This window comes from Eretmochelys imbricata, chromosome 22, assembly GCF_965152235.1.
Source record: "Eretmochelys imbricata isolate rEreImb1 chromosome 22, rEreImb1.hap1, whole genome shotgun sequence".
NCBI lineage: Eukaryota > Metazoa > Chordata > Testudines > Cheloniidae > Eretmochelys > Eretmochelys imbricata.
Window position 1 is genome coordinate 14755060 of NC_135593.1, and position 24738 is coordinate 14779797.

Genomic DNA, 24738 nt, shown 5'->3' on the forward strand with positions numbered 1-24738 from the left:
TTTAGCCACCCTAGGAGGATACTTTCTGCATAACAATTGTTAGTATATAGCATAGAAAGGTTAAATTACATTTGATTGATTTTCTGATCACATCTAATGGAGCCCAGACTTTCAGCCACCATCCCTTAAACCGAGTGTTTCTACAAGTCTATTATAATTTCCTGAACACAACAGAGGAACAGGTGCATCAAAGAAAAAAAGTTAGATATAATAAATACATCAAAGATTCGTGCTCTGATCTTTGAAACTTAATTTTCTAAACCCTTAAAATGTAAATTTAATCTCACTTCCTGCTACTACATTTTAAACTGAGCCAAGTTTTCATTTTACAGTAAACACTTAACAATTAGCAGCCATATTCTGGTTCTACACAACTCTGGTGTAAGCATCATATATTGTACAGTGTACCATGAAATGCAAAGTGACTCCACGCTAGATGACACACAATGAAGTTGCTCTGTAGAGTGTCAGCGAAAGGTCTAACAAACTAAAAAGAAAATGCCAATCTGCCCAAGAAAGCCAAACATTACACTCCTCGATGTGCATAAAGTCATAACGCAGCACACATCTGTAGCCACTGTAACTCTACTGAATGGCACATGAACAACCAGACAGGCTCTCTTCATTTCTGCCTCAATCCAGCTCTTGGAAGAATTCATTGGGGATCATTTTAAGCTGCTTGGGGGGAACCCTGTTCCTTGGTTTGGAGATCAAAAATAGTTTGAATTCAGAAAGATTTAAAGAAACCTAGTTATCTTATCAAAAAGAATGATTTATTTTGTCATTTGCCACTCAGTGTTGCATTTATTGGAAAGGGACACATGCACAGTTTGCACACGAGTTATGCAAATGTCCAAATACTTCATTTGTTCTAAACCATGAGAAATTTTGGGGAAGGAAACAAAGTGATTGCTAAATTCAGAAGATGGGAAGAAAGGTAAATGTTTAAATTGAGCACTACAGGAAACATGCAAACCAGGGTAAAGGAGAATATGGAAAGCAATAACATTTAATAGGCTGAATGATAGCAAAACTGAGATAGGAAAAAACAGAATGTTTTCAAACATGTTCTAACTGGCCGGGGCAAACAAACAACGAAAGAGCAAAATAAGAAACATCTTTCCTTGCCAAGAGGATGTATATAATGCTACCTCATAACGGAAGTTCAACTGAATGCCAGACTCTTGTTCAGGGTTCCTGGCTTGTTCTAAAACAGCTGATGACAAACTTCTAGAACAATTGGGGGAGCTCAGCTTATTTTTAAAGCACAACCAATTTACCTTAAATCTCCTATGATTTTGTGGTTGATTTCCAAAATTTACAGTAATCAGTTCCTAAATGACACCTAACAGCAAGCTAGAACGCAATAACTGGCCTGACGGGCACAGTGCTGAAAACAGAGGGTTCAACAAGCACATCTAAAAGCATTCCCATCTGAACCAGAGAATCCATATTCTGTACACGTGATATCCTGAGTTAGTGCCTGAATCATTCATACGTTATAGACTATTCTAACCAATCGTGCCTTTTTATCCATTGAATAAATATGGGACGAGTGAGAGAGCTACCAAGCTCATGACTGCCCACTGGCTAAAACATGCCTAAAGTGTAGTCGGAGGAAAGCTGCTTAATCCACACAAGGGTGACTACGTCTTTCTGGGTTGAGAGATGGATGGAGAGTAGGGAAGGAGAAGGTGAAAGTAGCAGGGCTGTGATTTAGTTACACCAGCATGCTTACCAGTTCTGACAGGCCAAAAATTTTCACTTCTGTTGATGTAGTGTTTGATTGTCAATCCTTCAGAAGCATAACTCTAGAGAGACTGCTAGTCAGATCCCATCTGGCAGACGGTAAAACTGACTGCAAAAGCACTGGTTTTGCAACTCATATGTACCATCTTGTCAATTAACATGCTTTGAATATTAGTTGAAATAGGCATTTTTGTTTTAACTCTAAATAGTTATATTTTTTTTCCTTCTTTGCTTCTCTCATGTCAGTGCTATGGAACTATCTGAGGCACAGAAGTCAGAAGATCAATTCTTGTGACTAAAATTTTGGACTTAAACAATTGATGTCGCCTGTCAGTTGGCATCTGCTCAGAATGATGATCAGAATCCTGAAACAATCAACAGGTTAGTGTACTTTAGTGCATGTTCAGTACTGTACCACTTCTGAGCCTAGTACTGGAGGTGGATTGATCTGGGCAAGGTCATTTGTGATGGCACAGGAGCCCAAAGCAAGCTAGTTTCCAATAAAAAAAGCTCTTAACAAAAGGTTTAAAATTAACCTTACATTAAAGCGTTCCTGCAGTTCACTACACTGCAGAGCGGTTTACAGCCTTACATTGGGTTCACAGGTTGTCAGTGTCCCAAAAGGTTTTCCAGCAAGATAGAAAACTCCAGCAAAAGACCCAAAGGCCAATTTTAATTAAAATACAGTTTACACAGTTAATCCATGGTGACAAATGCTTCTTGCATCATGCACGTTTTAATTTGAGCTAATCCAAAATGACTGCAGTTTTACATTAAACATTCTCACTCCCATAATGTCATGCTAAAAGTGTGTTATCCCCGAGGCATGCGTGCTCAAGCCCCCTCCCCATTACATCCACTATTTTTTATAACTTTTCATGCATATTCAAGTGTTTCTAGCTGAGAAATCTTCCGTGCCCTACCCCCAGTTTCAATTCCGATATCTATGAAGAGTCAATCAGAGTCTAAAGAAGCAGCAATTTTCCCGTAAGGGACAATCTGGTCGTTTGATTTGGCTTCACTCATTATACTGGCCCCAAACCTTGAAATCCTTATACAGAAAATTGGAATTAAATTTTAAAGGCAGACAGATTTACAGCTTTGAAGCAAACTGTGAAAAGTAGCATAATCCTTGCAAATCAAAAATCACAAATTTGTCAAAAAGCCATGCTAAACAGCAGCTTTTAGTTCCATTTTCACCTCCCACATTCAAGAAATTACCTGAAAACTTGAAATGGCTATGAAAAGATTTTTAGTGAGGCAACATCTAAAAGTAAAATAACTTGACAGAATAATACTTAAACCCCTCAGTGGCCATGGAAAGGGGGAAATCAAAACAGTAATAATGAAGCCATATTACATGAACACATTAAAATAAAAAATCATCAAGAAACATTTATGCAAAGTGGCTCCATCACTTCCCATTTTGGTTTCAAAATATTAGAAGCAAATAGCTGCAAAGGCTTCATTCACTTAAGTCATTCAGCTGCAACGAAATTCAACTGATCCAGCTAGTTCCACATTTTTCTACTTACTTCAGTTTGTACATAAAAAATAAACTGTACCTATTCCACTACCCTAGGCGCCCTTTGAAAATAGTTCAATACAAATATACACTTTTTACAACTCCCTCCATTATCTTGTACCACCAATGGCTAAATAAATATAAATCAGCATTAACCCTTCTGCCCCCCATCAACCTCTTGCCACTTAAAGTGGCCATACCCCTCCTCCCTCCCTAAAAGCCAGAGAAAATAGATAACCTCCAAGGCATGCTGCAATGCCCTTCAGATTCAGACCATTTCGGTCCAAGTGAGGGGCAAGTTCCAAAGTCAAAGTGCCTACAAAGAGGACCTCCTGCTGATAACCTTTCCACCCCCATCCCCAGCTCCCATTTCTTATACTTAGGGGACTCCAGCTCAAGTGTCTGCTGATCTCAACTGTGACAGCTGGGCACAAGGAAGGAGGAGGTACCTCACGTAGGCAGGCCTCAGTCTATTTAGAGTTTATAATTCAAAACTAACCACAAAAAATACACCCAGAAACCAACAGGCAGTCAATGCAGATCACAGAGCACTGGTGTAACATGCTTATGGTGAGATACCTCAATTAGTGGTCTGCCAAATTCTGCACCAGCTTCAGTAATGAAGTAGTTTAAATTGAGGTAATAAAGGCATGGGTGACAGGTGTAACATTTGAATCCACAACAGTCAAACTCATGGTCATCTGCAGGTGGAGAAAAGTCACTCTTGCTGTGACTGACATTTGACCATGTAAAAGCAGCTAGAAGTCTAACCAGCCACCCAGACTGCAAGCAAACACATGTACGCTCACTGACAAAGGAGCACATTTCCTCATCACATTTTATGGTTGTTTTCCAAGCCAACCAGCCACTGCCATATGTTTTATCGGACAGTCTAGCCCTCCATCCTTTTCTCCAAAAAGACTCAAGAAGTCACTATGTAAGGCAGCAAACTGAACTACTATGGCTGGGCCAGATGAAATGTAAAGTATCAGCATGCCAAAAACACCATGTTTCCTCGATAAACATTGCAACATCCATGTATGCAGATTAAATGAGAAGGGTGACAACATGGAACCCTATAGAACCTGTGACAGCACTTTTAGGGAGGAGAAAAATTCCCCACCACTACCCTTTGAGAATCTTCAACGAAAAACAAATGGAGGCACCCAAGAGCAGCCCTGTCTATCCCTACTTTGTTGACGTTAGTCAACGAAACCTTGCTCTCCATTGTATCAAACAGCTAAAGTAGCGGCCATGTATGCATACTACTTTTAGTAATAGGACATGTGCTCATGACCTGCATCCTTTAGGACACAAGCTGATAAATGAAGTGCTTCTAAAACCTTGAGTCTCTCAAATCATGACAATAGTCAGGACACCAGAGAGCTGTTGCAGTCCATCTCTAAACAGGCGTGACATGGAGGCCAAAGCGAGGGGGGGAAAATATGATGTCTGGGGACAACTTAATTGACAGCCAAGGATAAAATAGCATTATAAAATTCTAAGCCATTGATAAAGTGACTTGCCAAAAAAACACTCCTCTCCCTCGGAGACCTCTGAATATGCTCAGGTTCCTTTAATTTCAAAATAGATCAATTATGTGCAAATCAGAGCTTCACCCTAACTTCAAATTCTAGTATGGTATGAAAGGGAAGTGAGAATTTTAGGACAATCTCATGATTTTCTTCCCTCTGCCTCCTATGCTACAGGGCATTGTTTTGTACTTCATCAAACCTCCAGAACTGCAATCAAATTAACAGAGCAGAGGTCACAACTCCAACTATTAAAGTTTGTAAAATTAAGTCTTTCAATATTAAGTACATAGTTTTAAACCTCAGAACAAGCTATTCTAAAGTCTTTACAGATTTACAGACAAAAGAACCTTATTGGTGCTCTTTACTTTGGCATGGAGCTGTACTCAGGTACATCTCATACATAAATTTGAAAACCCATTCAGAACATAAATAATCTTATTCTTTATACTAGTGCGACTCAAATGAAAGCTAAGCCACAGCCAGGAATGATCAGATCTGGAATATGAATCTCTCTTCATATTCATGTCCTCTCGTTGCCTTCATTCCAGCACAGAATAATATTTTACTTCAAACTTTACCCTCTCCAGCTAACCTTAAATCTCTTCACTGATTTCTTCCTTCCCACATACCAACTACCAAGCTGTTCAGTTCAAGGTCTCACCCACTCAGCTAGCAGTGGTGCTACAAGTATTTGTAGTAACTTTTCCCCATTACCTTGGCTGAGAGTTCTCCTCATACATCCTCTCCTTCCCTTCCTTAAAGAGGCTGATGGTCTGTTTGGTCTTCTTCATCAGGTTCTCCATGAAGACCCTGAAGTACTCATTTTCTCCTAGGGTCTCCATCTTCCCCTCATAACGTGACAGGATGGTTCGTAGATGCTGATACGTATCAGGTAGCAGATCTAGAATATAGGGTGGGCTGTTCTTCAGTGCCAGTTTTGGGTTCTGACATAAACGCACCACCTGCAATAAATGAATAATGGAAAAAGTCACCATTTTGAGATTTTAAGACTATTTAAAAATTACAAGTAAATATTGTTTAAATAGATGATCAGTGACATTGCTTTCTAATGGAAAGGTTTTCTAATTTGTATTACAGCAGTGAGATTATCTACACGTTCCTAGTTAGTAAGAATTTGAGTCAATTATTCCACAAGTACACTGTGCAAAACAAATTAATAGGCTTATCAGTAAGGAAACTTTTTGCCATTTTCTATGCATCTATTTTTGCTTCTACATAACAGGTTAGGCACCGTAACTGAATAGAAAAATTTCATTCAACCTGCAAAGAGAATGCTGATGCTGTAACCGTATATGACCAGACAGCTCTCGAAATGTTAGTGGTCTGCAAGAGAGCGACTACATGACAAAGCTCATGAAAACAAGTTTAATCAATAGGAAAAACAGTCTTAAAAAAGGATCATACACCTCACAGAGAAAGGCCTCATTTGTATCCAGAACAGCCAAGATTCTCTATTACCTAATCAAGGGAGAGAGAAAGCTAGCTACAGAAGGCATAATGCAACTTTTAAAGTTATTAGGGCTCTCTGAGCTCCAACCAAGTGCTGAAATACCAGCTTAGCATGACAAAGCAATTTCAGTGCTTTAATTCTAAAGCCATCTTTTTGAAAAGACAAAAAACAGGCAATTGGGAATAAGACTCAACTAACAGCTCTAGTCTTTGGCACGTTTACCTCAAACAAAAAATAAGGCTGGTGCAATAATTTCCTAAAGCTTTCTACTGTAGTATAAAAGCACTGTTTTGACTTCCTAATATCAAAAGGCATGACTGAGGTCTAAACTGGCACCAGTGATGTGCAAAAGAATATTACAAAGCAGATCTCATAAAAATGCTGCAGAAGATCACTTTCTTCAGAAGGCTTTAGGAAGGTAGATAAGAAAGCGCCAAGAATAACCCGGTGCTGCTATGCAGTGCATCACCAACACAAAATCCGGTAAAAAACCTACTATATGCCACCAGGTAACATTCTGAAAAAAATTAACTGGCTCTCTATATTACACACTTAAACACTTATTCCACTACTTTTGCCTCACAAGCTGTGACTGAACAGTAAATATTTAAACCAAATAACTAATTTAGTCTGAAATGGAACTCTAGCATTTCACTCAGCCTTTTAGGATAGGTGCAAGAAACAGTGTGGAGAGGTCACACATGTCTTCCAATTATGCATGGCTCCACTGAGAGACTTCGATTTCCATCAAGGGAATGACTGCCTGACTGCACCAAGTCTCACACAGGTGAATAGGATTCTCATAATTAGAAGGAATTACACTCTGGAGGATCACCGAATGTATAGGTGGGAAATAATCTAGACAAGTAAACTTCCCCTCCAGTCTGAACTGACAAATACTAGGAGATCTAAACAAGGAGCGGAGTTATCACAAGAGTGGTGCTTCTTTCATACATCGTAAAATTAACCTTATCAGGGAACCAAGCTACGACAACTGTATTCTGAGACCATAGTTTCACTTTGCAGCATGGAAGGATCCAAACCATGTCCCCAAAGCAAGCTACAGATAGCACCATTATTGCTCCTACAGATCTATTTTGTTATTTAAACAATTGGGTTTAAAACTATTCTTGGTGTGTTGTAGGGAAACCACATGAAGGAAGCAGACAAGTCAAAAACAAAGAACAGTCATTTCTCTGGGTCAGCTACAATAGGAAATGGCACAGGCTGTTATCTCTTGAAACTATCCAGCTATGTAAGAAGCAGACCTACTGTATGTCAGTAACTATACAGACTTATTTGATATTGATATTCATATCAGACATGTTTTCCCAGAAAAGCAAAAAATTCTGCAGACAGGTCGTATTCTCACAACCTCTCTAAAACTTTTTCATTAAAATACCCTGTATGAATACCCGAAGTAAATGGTTTACAGATCAGAAAAGCTGAAAAACTTTGGTTTTATTACCTGATGAATTTTAAATAAGTTTAATTATTCACCAAACGGACACCTATTTCAACAGCTGAAGTTCACAACTCCCCATACCTGGTTTTAAAAGCACCCAATAGCAGCACTCAGATATAAAGTTACTTGCCTACGAACTGCCTGTCATTTAACAAACTGACTTTTCTTAATACATCAGCAAGAAAAAAAAGGGTTTCACTTTGTTTACTTCTCTACCTGTGCACTTGCAGCATCATGACAACGTTAAAAGGAACGTTCACAGCTCTGGGAAACCAGCAGCGTATTAGCAAGTTCCCATGCCCTCCATTCATTTTCTCCCCATGATTGGCGGCTACCAAAGAACATTACAGTGAGTCCAGAAAGACAGCAAATACCTTACATTAGGTATGCTCACTGTAAAGAGAAGTAATTTCTGCTTTTTTAAGTGACTTAAAAATAGGTGCAGTCTTAAATGGACATTGTCAACTGAAATTTGGCCTCACTGTAAAACTATTTTAAAACTAAAGCTTTTACCAACAGAAATGTTTCTATATTTTTAATAATTTAAATGAAAACAGTTGTTTGTGAACACAAACTTTCCCAGGCAATGTTTTAAACTCTCAGAAAGGAGCACCTGAAAATTAAACAGACTACAAACAGTACTGAAATTGATTTTCCGTTTCCAAGCTGAAAGAAATGAAAAACGTTAACAAGGAGCATGAATACCTACAAGTATAGTGGTCTCAGAGTGGTAGCCGTGTTAGCCTGTATCAGCAAAAACAACAAGGAGTCCTGTTTTAGCCCACAAAAGCTTATGCCCAAATAAATTTACTAGTCTCCAAAGTGCCACAAGGACTCCTCGTTTTTACAAGTATACTGGATTTTAAAATTTTCATCTAGCCTTGTAAAAGGAACACTGTAGGTTTACCATCATAGTTCCTATTTTTTAAATGTTTTTCTCTTCCTTATTGTTATATTAAAGACTCACACAAATAGGGGAACTATGACTAGAATGAGGAAACAGTGAAACTGACTTCAACGTGCTGTCAAAAGCACGAAGTAAAAAACTAAAAAATAATTTCTTCTCTATTCTTTATGACTTGTAACAAGGGTAAGTAAAAAGAGTTCAGAAGAGTGTGATATTTATGTAGATGTTAACAACACAGGTGCAAAAGTTTGTTTGCAAGTCATGATTTGACAGTAACCTTGAAAGAAAACGACAAAAAAACCTAGGAGTGACGGATCTCTTTCTATTGATTTCTCAACTCCTATTTCTCTTCCAACGCTGTTTTCCTAAACAGGCCTATGAGGAGTCTGACGCTTTCTTCCTTTTAAAAAACAAAGCTACATAGCTCCATTTTTCGCCAAAGCCAAGCATTTGCTTTTTCCTTGAAACATCAGCAACTCAGTACATATCAACTTCTCAGCCTCCCACAAAGCCACACCTGACCACATCACTACTATTAGGGGTGAGTTGCAACAAAATTTCTGAATTACATCCATATTTAGGTTACAGAGGTGTTTGCCATTTTAGCTCAGCCACCACCAGTTTCTTAAAAAGAAAAGGAGTACTAGTGGCACCTTAGAGACTAACCAATTTATTTGAGCATTTTCCACTAACGCATCCGATGAAGTGAGCTGTAGCTCACGAAAGGTTATGCTCAAATAAACTGGTTACTCTCTATGGTGCCACTAGTACTCCTTTTCTTTTTGCGAATACAGACTAACACGGCTGCTAATCTGACACCAGTTTCTTCTACATCCTGTAATGTGAAATCTACTATTCTTCCATCCCATCCAGTTACAAAACCCCTCTAAGTAGTTTAGAATTTCCATAACTAGTTCCTCAAATGCCCAAGAACAGCATTAGGTTATGTCTTCATTGCAGCAGGGAGTAAGCCTCCCAGCTTGGGCAGAAAGACTTGCGAAAGCACACTAAAAATAGCTGTGTGGACATCATGGTTTATCGGCAGAGTCTTGGGCGAGCCACCTTAGCTCAAGCCAACCCTAGCCCAACCCTCTGCCACTGCTGCAACATCCACACAACAATTTTTAGCATGCCATCATGAGCCCTGCTAGCACGAGTTTGTCTGCCTGAGGTGGGAGGCTCACTTCGAGCTACACTGTAGACATACCCTGGATATTATTTGTATTATTCTGCTGCCTAGATTAGGTTCTGAAGATAAACCATCAATTGCATTATCCACAAAAATAAAGCAACTCCCTCCTGCCAAGACACAGCACTAACAAGTTACTTTACAGCATCAATACATTTTCTGATATTAAGCACTGCTTTAATTGCTTAACACAGTGAAAAGATGAGGAAATAGGATAAATTAGACTGACATCAGTTCCTCCCACTTTAGCCTAGTAAAAATGTATAGGATGGCTACAGTCAGTGCAAAGAAGTGACTGAGATGCTTAGTGTGCTATTTGTTGCTGCACTTTGAAGGCTCATAAGACATCTAACAGCAGAGCCTCAAAGGCATGATTCAACCTCTAGATAAGAAAGCAAACTGCTGAACTGAGATGAATTTCATAAGTTGCCATCAAACATCTAGAATACACAAAGGAGTGAAATTTCAAGGTGACCAGTAATATACAGATGTGCAATATAACAGATGCTATATGCCAGAACTTCATATAATATAGCAGCATGTTTAATCTTGCATACTTGAATAGGCAAACTGTGTTTATACCCATGTTAATCAATCATACTCTAGTTCTCTTACAGAACAAAGACAAAATACTTGCCTAAGGAACTTAAAAGGTTTCCTGTCCTACTTTAGCAAAGTTTGAAAAACTGTACCACAACCTCATATTCCAGTATCCTACTTAATCACATCAAAAGACACAAACATACTAAAGGTACAAGGTTTTGTTATTTTCTTTAATGTTTGCCAGAGTGGGGCAGATATTCTAACAAAACTGTAGGTGATGTGGCCCTAAAGAGTCTGACCTACATACTGAAAACTCTTTGGGACATGGACTGTGCCTACTTCTGTATCTATACAGCACCTAGCATGACAGGGGCCTGATCAGGGACTGCAGCTGCAATTAATATATAAATATTAATCTACAAAGTGGCCAAATATTTAAAGATATATCAGCTTTCAAAAGGACTGTTTTATCCTCATGAAATAGAACAGAAGCGGGTTTCAATGGGGAACAAAATTGCTCCAATCAGTGAAACTCTCTGTCAGGACAATGTCATTTTTGGTTTGGTTTTTTGGAAGGGGTAAAGAGGCCTAGCACAGCCCAAACACTATTTTAGCTCCTAAACAAGGTGCACCTGGCCACACAACTCAGACAAGCTTCAGCCTGCACTCAAGTGTGAAAATGACCTGCCAAAGGTGGAAAAGGAATGTATGAGTATACTTTCCCCGAAAGTGTGAATTAAACTTTGAACACCACACCCAAACCAACTATTTATCTGTCTAGTGATTTTACTTGTTATTTAAATGGCTGCTTTCACATAAGGCAGTGGGCTGCGGAAGTAAAGTCCAAACAAGCTATAAGGGTGCAGATGGCAAACCAACATAAGATTTCACTGACAACTAAGGGTGTGTCTTCACTACCAACGTTAAAGCGCTGCCGCGGCTGTAAAAAAAACCACCCCCACGAGAGGAGTAGCTCCCAGCGCTGGTGCACTGTCTACGCTGCCACTTTACAGCGCAGAAACTTTCTCGCTCAGGGGGTGTGAAAAAACACCCCCCTGCACCATGCAAGTGGCAGTGCTGTAAAGTGGCAGCGTAGACAAGGCCTAACATTGACATACTAGATGCGCGCAGAATGCCATGAAAGGGATCCATCTAAAAACCTGGAAAGAGATTATCCAGTGTCCAATTTTTGTTTAAAGTGGTATGCTTATTTATTCTTGCAACTGTCAAACTTTGAGATTTACTGAAAACAGAACTTCCTAAGTACTGAAGTGTACTATTATATACTTGTTGCCTGTGCAGTAACGAGTCAAACAATTAGCTCTACAACTACAGCGTTTCTTTCAAATTTTAACAGATAGGAATGCAATGAGTTAAAATTTGAGAATCCTAGTTGATGTACCATGTTGATGAAGCCCTGGTCACAAGTCAAAAAACCCAATGCAAGCCTCACTACGGAACCCCACATCAACAGCCAAGGCATAAATAATGAGTAAAAAGAGATAACTGAAGATGAACATCCGACTGGATATACGAAGGAGTGCTGCCCAACACTGGAGCTTTGGCCTCATTATGGGTCACCGAAGGCAACTGTGGGAAGAACATGGGACAAAATTAATATGAAACAAAAATAAAACTTCTTCAGATGGAAGTTGGGCACATGTCAAAATGTGCGGAGAGAATGGAATGGACAACTATTAGCTTGTGTAGGAAATTCATTAGCCACACCTGAAGAACAACAGTGCCTGAATGCTTTTGCAGGATACCAACTAATTTTATGGGTTAATGAATTTAGGTCACTGTACAGATACAAATACAGCAAGCGTCTGATCTACAAGATCCCTTATCATATGTGCACCCATCAACTATTTTCTTACACACCTATTTGAGTTTGTGTGTATTTGAAGTAGTCAGATAACTGACAACAGAAACGAAGTTTCACAAAAATTTTCACAAGTTCTTCCCACCTCCTTGCAATTTCCTCAACCAAGTCTTGGTTAATGGTTGGCAATTTGTGTTAAGAAGCAGATATTCTATTTTAGGCCCAATCCTGTAACAGAATGTGTGTACACAAACTGTTACCTCTATACAAAACTGTTGAAGTTAATGGGGCTCCACACAGATGCAGGGTGCACCCATGTAGATCAGACTGCAAGGTCAGGGTTTAAGTCTGATTTTAATATTTTAACTATTATTAAACACACAACTAGAGCTTTCAGCCACTATTTACTAACAAAGGCATTTCATAATGAGGTTGTAGAATTGGCAGCCAACACAAGTTCAGGCAAAATAAATTCCTCTAAATATTTTTGCAGCAACTGCAGCACCCTTGGCTTTACTTCACTGATCACAATTTCATGGTAAGGAAACTGTGTGTGGCCAAGACCTGACTATGCAGATCAGTAATGGTATTGGTACCCAAAGACGCCCAGAAAATGCTGCTTTTATACCGCAAGATTACATACCAAGGTAATCTCCATCTTTCCAATTCCATCTTTTTTTTAAGCCTTTTTTATTGCCTGACTAGTCTATGTAGTTGAGCATGAATGTTCATGGCATATACATGGGAATGGAGATTCACATTAGAATAAGTTTCAGAGTAGCAGCCGTGTTAGTCTGTATTCGCAAAAAGAAAAGGAGGACTTGTGGCACCTTAGAGACTAACCAATTTCGTGTAGCTCACGAAAGCTTATGCTCAAATAAATTGGTTAGTCTCTAAGGTGCCACAAGTACTCCTATTAGAACAAGTCACATCCAGGCATCGACAACACATCTGTATATGCATGCAGAAATACGCATATCTAACATCTTTCCAACATTTTGGTTATCACTTGTATTCTCTCATCTGTTCGCCCTCAGTATCGACAATGAAAGAAAAGGTTCTTGAAAGGTGCTTAGGTTATTACCTTCCTTTCTCCCATCCCTCCATGTATAGGAGAGCTCATCACATACACAGCAAATGAAGGTCACAATCAAACCATGCTTTTTGTATAGTCTGCCAAGAGAATTTTAAAGGGAATTTTTTGGCATAAATGTTTCTTACTGGTCTTTTCAAAAAAGGTATTTCTATTTTTCTTTTCAGAATGAACCGAGCTACAACATTTGCTGCAGGAGATCCAGGGCTTAACATGCACAAATGCTGTCTGTTAAAAGAGGAAGAAAAATGACATGCATGGGTCGGCAGGCTTACTGTATGAGATATACCCATCTTGTCCAATAGGAGAAGGTGGATGGTGTGGCACTCCCCAAACTACTGCCAAATGCTTTCTAACTGCATTCATTATGCACTCATCTACTCTTTCAACTGAACCTAGCATTATGAAGTATGCCACTCATTTTATACACGAATATATCTCAATCCCATACAAATTTAGTCTCATCACTTATCCATGGAAATTAACAACAGAAAAGTAAAATGTCACAACTAAGGTTACAGAAAACCATATATAATAAAGAAAATATATTCCCATTAAGCCCACCTCCTGGATTACTGTGCCCATTTGTGGCATGAAGAATAGTGCCAGAATCACTCATCTAGATATAAACTAGGTTAGCACAATTCTCTACAATTAAAATTAAGCACTGACTGGGGCTATTTAGAGCAGTGGCTCCTCTACTAATATACCCATCAGTACTAGGACTTAATTTACCACATTCCTTCAGACCCTCAAGCCAACTAGTCCAGCGTGCCATCTCTGGCAGTACCCACTCCCTGATGCTTGGGGGCAAAAGAAATTAATGAACCTGGATATGTAGTGCTGGAAGTTGTGAGAGTGATTCCTTTCTGATTCCTACAGCAATCATTTTATGCCATGAAGCATGAGATTTCATTTCCCTTATTTTAGCATAACTCCTCATGTTTATTACAGAGGAAATTTTACAGGGTCTCATGACTGGTACTCAAAACTCACTGCTTTAATAAAAAGTATCTATGCTGAGTCCCAGTGCATTGTCACTACTCATCCAATAGACCTCTCCAAACTGCCAAGGTACCCCAGACCTCTGTCTTGCCATCAAGAGAGCAGACCATGCTCAGCAGTGGGCTGGAACTCACAAGCAAGTGGGTCAAGCTCAGCAAAATACTTCCTCTGGTTACAGGGTAGGGTTTACCACAAATAGGTCAGAGGCAGGAACATGTCTGCAATGGTGCCATGGTGCTGACCACCACTCCAGCCCCCCCACCACTCAACAAGCTCTCCATCTTCCCCAGCGCCCTAACCAGCACCCCCTAGAAATCCAGCCTTCCCTCTGACATATTGCTCCTCTCCTAAACACCACTACCATCTGCCCCAGCCTCTCCCCAGCACATACCTTTCCAAAATCTAATTTCCTCTCTCCCATCGCGAGCCCCCAGCCCCATCTCCAGCCCAATCCTGCCCCGCCCCATCGCGAGCCCCCAGCCCCATCTCCAGCCCAATCCTGCCCCGCCCCATCGAGAGCCCCCTGCCCCATCTCCAGCCCAATCCTGCCCCGCCCCATCGCGAGCCCCCTGCCCCATCTCCAGCCCAATCCTGCCCCGCCCCATCGCGAGCCCCCTGCCCCATCTCCAGCCCAATCCTGCCCCGCCCCATCGCGAGCCCCCCGCCCCATCTCCAGCCCAATCCTGCCCCGCCCCCCCCCCGCCCCATCTCCAGCCCAATCCTGCCCCGCCCCCCCCTGCCCCATCTCCAGCCCAATCCTGCCCCGCCCCCCCCCCTGCGGCCCTCCCCCTCCCCCGCCCGTGTCTGCCCCCCTCCCCATCCCCCAACCTTGTCCATGAGTTTCCAGCACTTCTCCACCATCTTCTTGTCCACGGCGCCGGGCTGGTGCGGGCCCAGGTGGTGGTGATGCGGCTGGAACGCGTCCTTCATCAGCCCGATCAGCCCGCCCGGGCCCTTCTTCAGAGGGGCCGCCATGGGTGGGGGGCTGCGGGGAGCGGCGGGGGTCAGGGTGCCCCGCCCGCTGGCTCCGCGGGCGCCTGGCCGAGCCCCCCGGGCCGCTCCCTCCCCGGCCGGGCGGAGAGAACGGGACGGAGGAGGCGGCGGTTCCGGACTAGGAGCTGGGGCTACAGCGGGGACGCGCCTCGGTGCGGGGGGAGGGGGGGCGGAAGGAGGGCGCGCGCGACCCGGCCCCAAGAGGTTCGCAATGCCGCGTGCTGATTGGCTGCTGTGGGAGGGGCCCCGGCTCGCGCCCCCGGGAAGGAAGCACGCGCGCCAATTGGAGGCTGGGACGCAGCCCCGGCGCGCGCCCTCGCTAAGGAGGCTCCCGCGATGATTGGTTGCCCCGGACGGCTCGGCGCGCGCTTTGAGGGAAGGGCTCACTCCGCTACCGCCCGGGGGTGGGAGGGAGCGTCCCTCTCACGAGCCGCCCAGCCGGCAGTTCATTTGCCTTGACTCCGCCCCCATTTCCCGGTGCTTTGCACTGCGCGTGCTCTCACCCGGCTGGCATGCGCACTGTGGCGGTAGAGGCCAAAAGGAGGCCATGATTAGTGTGGGCACGGGCTTGGAGGCGAGGGAGGGGAAAGAAGGAAGTGGGAGGGCTGGAGCTGGGGAGCGAGGCAGGGCAGGGCAGGGCAGGGCAGCCTGGCCTGGGGAACAGGGGCAGACTCCCCTTCGCACAGTGATGGAGCAATTTAGAACAGGGTGATTTAAATAATGCTGTAGTGGTGCCCGCAGCGGCTCAGGGCAGGCGGTCCAGAGCCAGGGCACAAACCCCAGCGCGGTGGCCAGTTCCCCAGTGAGCTTCCACCAACCGGTTATTGAGTGTAACCTCCTTAGGCCCTGTGGCAGCCCCGCCAGGGAGTCGCAGGCGCTCTCTCCCCCACCCCGCATAGGCTCTTACCCCCCACCCAGCTGAGCCTGCCTTCCTGAGAGATGGTCCCGCACACAAAGAACCAGAGCAATGCTCAGATTACAGCCCGTCCTGAAGGACCAGGCGCTCACCCCCGGTCAATTGCACTTTAGCTCTCACACCCAAGACAATGCCTGTAGGCCGGGGTGCGGAAAGCCGCTGAACCAAACTGTAAACCCTGCCTATAATGGAAAGCACTTCAAGCCAGGGGGTGCAGCAGCACCCCTAATTCCAGCCCCTATGCTTGTAGCCAGTCCCATAATAAAGATTAATGAAGAAGGAAAAGGAAAACGAGAGATATTTACAAGGTTGAAGCAGGTTAAACATACACACTCAAATGAGTTACAATGTTAAGTTTCAAAATGTAATAGAAGCTTCTATAGTAAGCAAGCTCTACATTAGGGCTAACCCAGCCTAAACACCAGGAGTCTCTTGCTGATGGCTAAAAAATCTTGCCACCCAGATTCCAAGCAGCATATAGTTCCTTCTTGTTGGGGGGGTTTTATCCTCCCATCCATTGCGCTCTGAGCTGCAAGCTCAGCTGACAAGAGGAATCCTCATGCATGGCTCTTCACCAAGGGGAGAGCAAAACAACAAAGGTCTTTTATCCTCTGTATTGTCTCCCAATAGTTAATTTGCTGTTGATGGACCTTTCCTGTTGGGCAGGATGTAACATTTTCTGTTGGAGATCAGTACTTCGCACTAGTTAATGTGTCTTTCCTGTCTGGTGATTTACACAGTCACAGAGGCTCCCAATACAACCACTCAGATATTACCTTACAATATGGGATAGAGATATTATAGTTAAGATTACGCCAGGCAGCAGCTAACAAACATTCCATAAAGCCTAACCATTAAACACATTCTTATAATTCTAATAGCTGTTTTAATAATACTCACATGCAGTTGAGCCAGTCTGATTCCAACCAGATATTTGTCAGTGTTCAGTTGAGACCTGGGGATCTTGGCATCTGATCTGCCAACATCACAAATGCATTTTTTAAAGGCAGGTTGAGATGTCACAGTTGTAAAACGAATGTGAAAGTTGGCGCCATTGCACCATAAGATTAAAGTTTAATTAACTATACCATCAGTTCTGTTTTTTTAAATAAATAAGTACTCCTCGTGGCTGGATCTCTTATTTGACTTTTACAAAACAAGAGCCCTATTTAAGTACACAGAAATAGTATTTTCAAGAGTGCTTGAGTGACTTGGGAGCATAAGCCCTGTTGATTTTAAACTACAAACCCTGATGAAGGAGCATAACCTGGTCAGTGCATTTCAGCTTAGTTTTTCTGGGTAAGTTTAATACATTAGAAGGTGATGTTGGTTGCAAATATAGCCCAGGCTATTTGCTTATGTGGGAGTCTCACAGAGGTTAGAGGGCCCAGACTTGTCTTTTTCAGCACTGATGAGTATTTTAACTGTGAAACTTCTTAGTAGGAAGATAAATTTATGTAAAACCTGAACTTGTATTAACAATTAGAAAAATGAAAGGAATAAGTATGAGACATCCATGTTATCAATTTGACTACAAAGTGAGTGGAAAGTAGAGAACTAGCAACCTGTGAGTAAAAACACTGATTTAAATTTGAAAATAATAATCCTGATTTTTATCCGCCCAGCCTGTGTGTGGGACACACCCCGTACCCTTGCAAGGGACAAATGGCTGACACACACACACACCCCCGCCATGTAATGCACCTTTCACACCATCACAGCATCTCATGAGCCCCATATAACCAGCCACACTACCATGCAGTGACCTCAGGGGTAGAGGGCAACAGTCAGCACATAGAACCCTACAGGCCAGGAGGAGGAGGGGAAATGTTGGCCAAGAACTCCACAGCAAATGCCCATCCTACCAAAAAGTGCTGCATGGGATCATTAATATCCATGCAGAGCAGAGAGAAGGCTTGCACTATTACAACCTGGTTCCCAATGCATCTGCTTCTGAAGTGGCTCCAACATCCGAACCTGCACATTCCAGGGAATCAAGGCTTAAACCCTGATGCTTATGGCTGCAAGATATCCCCTTCCATTTATATTTGTGTTATGAAGGCAACAACCCAGAAAGGATTTGCTTGTTTTATTGTTGACCCCATCTCTCCCCCCATCTTCCTTTTTAGCAAGCAGAATTATTGTACAGACATAGCACCACAGCAGCATTTCCCTTTTTCAAAAAGCCAGGTTCCCTTTTCTTCAAATGGAGAATTTTCAGCGTAAATACGTAAAGAAAAGTCAGGAAATGGAGCAAGGAGATTGCAGTCTCTCACCGGGTGTGGGAAATGCAAGGCTTGCAGGTTCACTTTGCCTTGGGAAACTGTTGACTAGAGAAGCTGCTTCCTATTAAACTGAACCCGCGCCTTGAGACCCCCAGGCGTTGCTGGTGTGTTTATCTCTGACCATTCCTCTGTAAAGAATAAAGATCATGGTACCAGCATACTCAGCCATTCTTGTTAAAGTCATACACTTCCCTGATCTCATAAGGAAAGGAGGACTTGTGGCACCTTAGAGACTAACCAATTTATTTGAGCATAAGCTTTCGTGAGCTACAGGTGCCACAAGTCCTCCTTTTCTTTTTGCAAATACAGACTAACACGGCTGTTACTCTGATCTCATGAGGTTTCTCTCCCGCCGCCCCCACCCACCCCAACACGTTGTATAAGAATAGAAACTGGCCTTCAGCTGTTGACACTACTGACCCTGCATCTTCTGCAAACAGAAACCTTTATGACCACACTTGGGTTTACCTTGTGACAAGCTGTAAAACACACATGTCCCAAGAGACTCTGGCTCCTCTTCTGACTCCTGCTGAACTTTGCTCCCGCACAGAGTTCCCATGGGACTGCTTATGCTAGCAAAGTTAGGTAGGTCTGCAGGATCGGGATCGTCGTGCGTAATCCATAGTCCAATGCAGTCAAACAGCTTTGCATCAGGCCCCTCTAGATTCACCCATCTTTGTGTAAATGTGTGAAGTCTGTCCTACTCCAGGTCAAGTTGTGACTACTTTAGTCCTATGTGTGAGCACTTATTAGGACAAGTGGTCCCAGTGAAGCTAATGAGATCACTCTTGTCACCAGGGGTGGGAGAGTTCATAGTATGGTCCTCACTGATATCATAAAATGTGTATCTTTACACTTAAACAGTAAGTGTAACATTTTAAACAAGAAATTAATAAATCCTGTGCTAGGTGCATGACTGAATTCCACAGAGAACAGACTCAGTGATTGCCTCCGCCCTGCCCCCCCCATCCCATCAGGGAAACAGCACACAGGCCCGAGTCTCATCTCACAGCAGTTTTCTACCAGCGGGAAAAAAACCCATAGAGTTTACTTCCACAGGGTTACCACTCCTGATTTGCAGCAGCACCACTGAGAATGAGAATCAAGCTAATTGCTTCCCAAACCTGTGTCCAAAGAATAAATCCTTCTGCAGCAAAAAAGCCAGCCATGGAGACATGGCTCCTGAGTGATGCCAGCGGTAATAAACACAGCCAGTTAATAAAGTGTTCTAAAACCAACATACTGGAGTCTGTCCCTGGTTTCTTTTAGGATGCTGTATTTCACAATGGCACTGAATTTCTCTGGAATTAATACATCTTCTTTCTTCATTCCCCCACCCCCTTCTGCAACAGGGCAGAGCAGGTTTGAATATGTGCAAAACAGAACTGAAAACACTCCAGGAAGATCACAGAGGGAGTTATGAGGGAGAAGAGCCAAGCTGGTAGAACAGTGACTTTTGGGCAGTATTGCAAGCAAGCAAAAATCATGAAATTAGCCAGAAAAAATCATGTGCTTGTTTTAAAAATTGGGGTTTTTTCCTTTGCCTTCTGGTTTTTTGAACAGTAAGGGAGTGTTAGGGAAGTTTTTCCTCCACAGCCACAAGGTCTAAAAGTTTCGTTTTTGTTTTTAAATAATAACGGAGAGTCTCACCAAAATAACATGACTCCACGAGCTGAGGCTTTAAGGGGGAAAGCCCACCAACTACGGCAAGCTGGGCAATGCCGGTTTTTACAACTTAGTTTGAATAAATTATTTATTTACATCCTAGTGCTTGCTTACATTAAATGGTGTCCTTTCTGGGGATGTGGGTCTCTTCTGTCTTTGTAAAGTCCACTTTTGGAGTGTTCTGAATAAATGACTCAGAGCAGCACCTTCCTGTCTCCACTTGGAAATTCAATGATTCCATGGCAACGGTGGAAATGGCTTGCAAGTTAGCAGCGGCAGCAACTTCCCTGCAGGATAGAAAGGACGTGTACTGCAGCATAGTTTGTACAAGGGACATGTTCAAGACACGCCATCTCAGAGCACCCTTTCATGCCATAGTGTGAAATTGGAGTTGCTATACCCCAGCTTCCCCACCACGCTCTTCCGCCTACTCCCACTCTAGGTGACTTGGCTCCAAAAGAGCCCCTCTGGAGAGACTAACCCCTTCCAGGGTAACAGAGTCCTTAGGCAAAAGACAACAAAAAGCACAAAACAAAGGACTCTTTAGCCCAGCCCCCTGCCCTCTTCATTACCAGCAGGGCTCAGCTTCAAAAGCCTCTCTTAGGGGTACCTGGGCTCTACCCCCACCCCTCCTACAAAGAGTTGCGGCAGGCTACAGTCCTCAGATAGCTCCTAGAGACTTTCTAACCCCATAGGCACAGTCTATCTACTCTCCTCCCCAGTCAGCCTCAGCTGCTAGGCTTTCCCCCTCAGACCAACACCCCACACACATATAGCAGGGCAGTGCGACCTGAACAGGGTTGAGTGGCTGCAGCCCTCCTGGTTCTTAAAGAGGCAGGCCACCCTGTTACAAGACAGGTTACAACTTCCCTGCCATTTGGTTATATCACAACACTGTGTTGTGTGCCCACATTGTGTCGCCATTGCCTTATACAACAGTAATGTTTCACATGCATGCTCTGCATTGCCTTACATTGACACAGGTGTTGCCTACACATTGCGTGGTGGTGCACTGCTTATCCAGCAGCAACATATTGTGCAATTCCTTCCACCAAACCTGGAGCTACAACGGTTTCATTGCCGTAAGTGAAATTCCCCCTGCCCAGAAGATCAGCTCACCCTCTAAGCACCACTTCATTCTCATTAACCGCACGTTGACCTTCTGCTCTGGGGATGTTCATTCCTTGTAAAGATTCCATTTCATTCTTGATCTGATGCATTGTACCAACAGGCCAATGGACTGCTTTCAAACATTTCAGTTGCAGGGGGGGATATGCCAGCTAACCTCCTATAAATCAATGCACATTAACATGAAACTCACAAACTTTATTCCATTGCCCTTTGGGGGCTGGTAATTATTTCTGGAACAGGCAACTCCCTGCCTGGCTTTAATTACCTGGGAGAGTTTTCCTAAGGATTATACTGACCTCAAATATTTCCACATTAATTGAGTGCCATGTTCTTGAGGCTTTTCCCCTTAGATACTCATGCATTCTGGCTAATATTCAAACCCATGTGACCACCACAGGGTGTCAGGGGCAACCCAATGATGCCACCACTTCCCAGTGACAGAAGTTGTGGGGGTTAGGCTCTCTTTGTTGAGCAAAACATAACGACCACAATGGACCTGATCCAAACCCCGTTCAGATCCATGAAAAGACTCCTGTGGACTGGAATGGGTTTTAGATCTAACCCAAAGAGCCCAAACCCTGCAGACATTGAGTGACTGTGTTACTGACACATCTGCCTCTGGCATCATTCAGATCTCCAATAAGGGTCTTAACATTTAACCAGAATTAAAGTGAGGGTAGAGCTCTGTCACTGACCTACTTTGTGATCTTGGTCACTTAACTTATCCGTGTCTCAGTTTCCCCATTTGTAAAATAGCAGTCACGATGCTTGAAAAGTGCTGGAGATCTACATCTGAAAAGGACTACATAAGCACTAGGTACAATTATTAAACTGCTGCAGTACTTTACAGTAGCATTCAATACACTGTCAATATATGTATTCATCCACTGTAAGTATTATTAACTATTGATATAGTGCCATGGATTTATACGGTGCTATGGAGACATGGACTAATACATGTTCCTTGCCCCAGAAAGCTTATGATGAAAGCTAAACAAGCCAAGACTCAGGGTAACAGTCTAGGAAAGGGAGGGTGAGAAGAGGCTACTTCTGTAGCTCACAAAAGCTTATGCTCAAATAAATTGGTTAGTCTCTAAGGTGCGACAAGTATTCAATAGTTAGGGTCTAGTTTTTTTCTCAGTTAGACCGCTGTAAATCAGTCATTACTCCACTGATGTGAATGGAGTTACACTGATACAAAATCAGTGTGAGATCAGAATATATTGGGCCAGATCCTCAACAAGTGAAAAACCATCAGCGCCGCCGGGCCATTCTACAGCAGCTGGGGATCTGGCCCATTGGTTAGACAGAGCCAAGGCCTGAATTCTGATCTCACCCTGGCTTTACCCTGCTGTAACTCCATTCACGTCCATGGAGTTACTCTGCTTGACACCGATGTACGAGAGGGAGAGCCAGGCCCTTTATGCCTAAAACCAAGACAAGCAGATTGGAAGGCACCTAGAGGGTGGGAGGAAATGAGCTCAGAGATGGAGTGTTCCTGCATTCTCTGGGGCAGTGACTACGCTGCGGCTCAGGGGACACTGCCAAAAGTAATACATCTAGAGTTAACAAATGTGGGGCTCAGTCCTGAAGCCCCACCTCAGGCAAAACTCCTGTGATTTCAAACCAGAGTAAAGGCTTGGGTTTTGACCTATTGAGGATAATACACTTACAGCCAGACTCTCAGGCAGCATAAGTACTCCTAGCTCTTACTCCAGCCAAAGAACTGGCTCAGATTGCATCGAACTTTGTATCTTCTAAGTGTGCCATGGACATTAATGAACCCTCACGCTTCCCCTGGGTGGTAGATGACTTTGATCCTCATTTGACACATGGAGAAACAGTAGAGAGGGGAAGTGACCTGACCAAGGCCATATTGCACTGAAAGCAAAGCATGTTCACCTCTTTTGGAACCCCACTCCTGGGTGCAATGCTGTGTTTACGTGTAAGACCTAAAGCAAATGCCACCACTTTTAGCACAAGAATGATCAGTTTGAATAAAAAATCCCTCTAGGCTTTGATATTAGGGCCGTTCCTCTTTGTGGCTTTCAAGATCTGTTTCCTTTCTGGTCTAGAGGATTTGGCTGTATTCCATTACTGCTGCTGCACAATATTGCTCTGAGATTTCTGCAGACACTAAAGGCCCCAAGAGCCGTGGGCCAATGCTGCACGTTGAACTGTAGAAAGTCTTTCAGTGATCACTCTGGTTACAGTGTGTATGGTAACACCCATTGTTTCATGTTCTCTATGTATATAAATCTCCCCACTGTATTCTCCACTGAATGCATCCGATGACGTGAGCGGTAACTCACGAAAGCTTATGCTCAAATAAATTGGTTAGTCTCTAAGGTGCCACAAGTCCTCCTGTTCTTTTTGTAGAAAGTGTGTGTGTGAGCGAGACTGAGTGAGCGTGACTGTGCATTCATGTGACGATGCATGTCACGGTATGCCGTTGTTGGACTGTTTGTATGAGTGTGTATGTGTGTGCGAGACACAGTGCGACACTGTGTTTGCCATGTCTTCTCCCATTTTACCGCCCTAGCTGTAAAGGACACATTTTCTCTGACTGCTCACAGGCAGCCTGGCTGCAAATCTGCCAGTTCCTGATTGTGCTTGAACCCTCCTGCTGGAGTCCATCTCTGCCAAGCTTCCCTTAGTCACCATAGCAGCAAATGGACCTGCTGCCTAGCAATGTAAAGCCCCTGTATTGCACTGCCAGGATAGGCTCCCAGCCACCAAGCCACTGGTTCTCCTCACCGCTGATAGGCTTGCCCGGTGCTACTCACACAGGGTTGGTTACATTTCCTGTTGGATAACTGCGGCATATCAAGAAATAATAAGCTCTTCACTTCCAGGTATTCAGGGGGAGTTAATTGTATCTTGAGCAGAAATTACTGTTTAAAAGCCTTTTTCCCTTTGGAGCTCCACTGAGATCTACGAAATCAAAAATAGAAGCAAAATACTGATGCTTTTAAGGCAGCAAATGGAAAAAGCGTTTGCGTGTGACGAGCAGGAGGAGTGGATTCTAACGGTTAGAGCCAGGGTCTAGGAGTCAGGACTCTAATTTTAGTCCAGACTGATTTCCTTTGCGGCCCAACATGAGTCACTGCCCTTGTCTGTGTCTCCATTGGCCCCAGCTTACAGCAAGTGGTTTGAGATCTGCGGCTGAAGGGTGCTGCAGCACTGCAGAGAGACCACTGTGAAGGCTGCGAGGAGCTGGGGAGGCCACATTTGTGGAAGCTGCACAATCTAAAGTTTTCAACTGAATGTGTGTAACAGAGCTTGGGCTGAGCTCTAAGGGCTGGATTCCGAGCTGTGTCACAGCAGTGTAGATCTGGAATATATCCTTTGACTTCAGTGGAGTTATTTCAGTTTACACAAGAGAGATCAGAATCAGAGCCTAAAAGTGGGATGGAAGAGAACTGAACTGCCTTGGAGCCAGTG

General features: G+C 43.3%; 1 protein-coding gene across 3 annotated transcripts in view; it reads right to left on the minus strand.

The window, feature by feature from the left end:
- The window catches only part of CBL (Cbl proto-oncogene), a 53468-nt gene extending 38058 nt beyond the window's left edge, over positions 1-15410 (minus strand). For 2 of the 3 annotated variants that reach the window (XM_077839667.1, XM_077839665.1), the window contains exons 1-2: positions 15133-15410; positions 5524-5771 (exon numbers count right to left, since the gene is read on the minus strand). In XM_077839667.1, coding sequence (XP_077695793.1) covers positions 5524-5771; positions 15133-15279 — 395 coding nt within the window. In that variant the 5' untranslated portion in view covers positions 15280-15410. Of the gene's footprint in view, positions 1-5523; positions 5772-11786; positions 11975-15132 lie in introns of all 3 variants that reach the window. The other variant, XM_077839666.1, reaches the window with a different exon arrangement.
- Positions 15411-24738: the final 9328 nt, after the last annotated feature.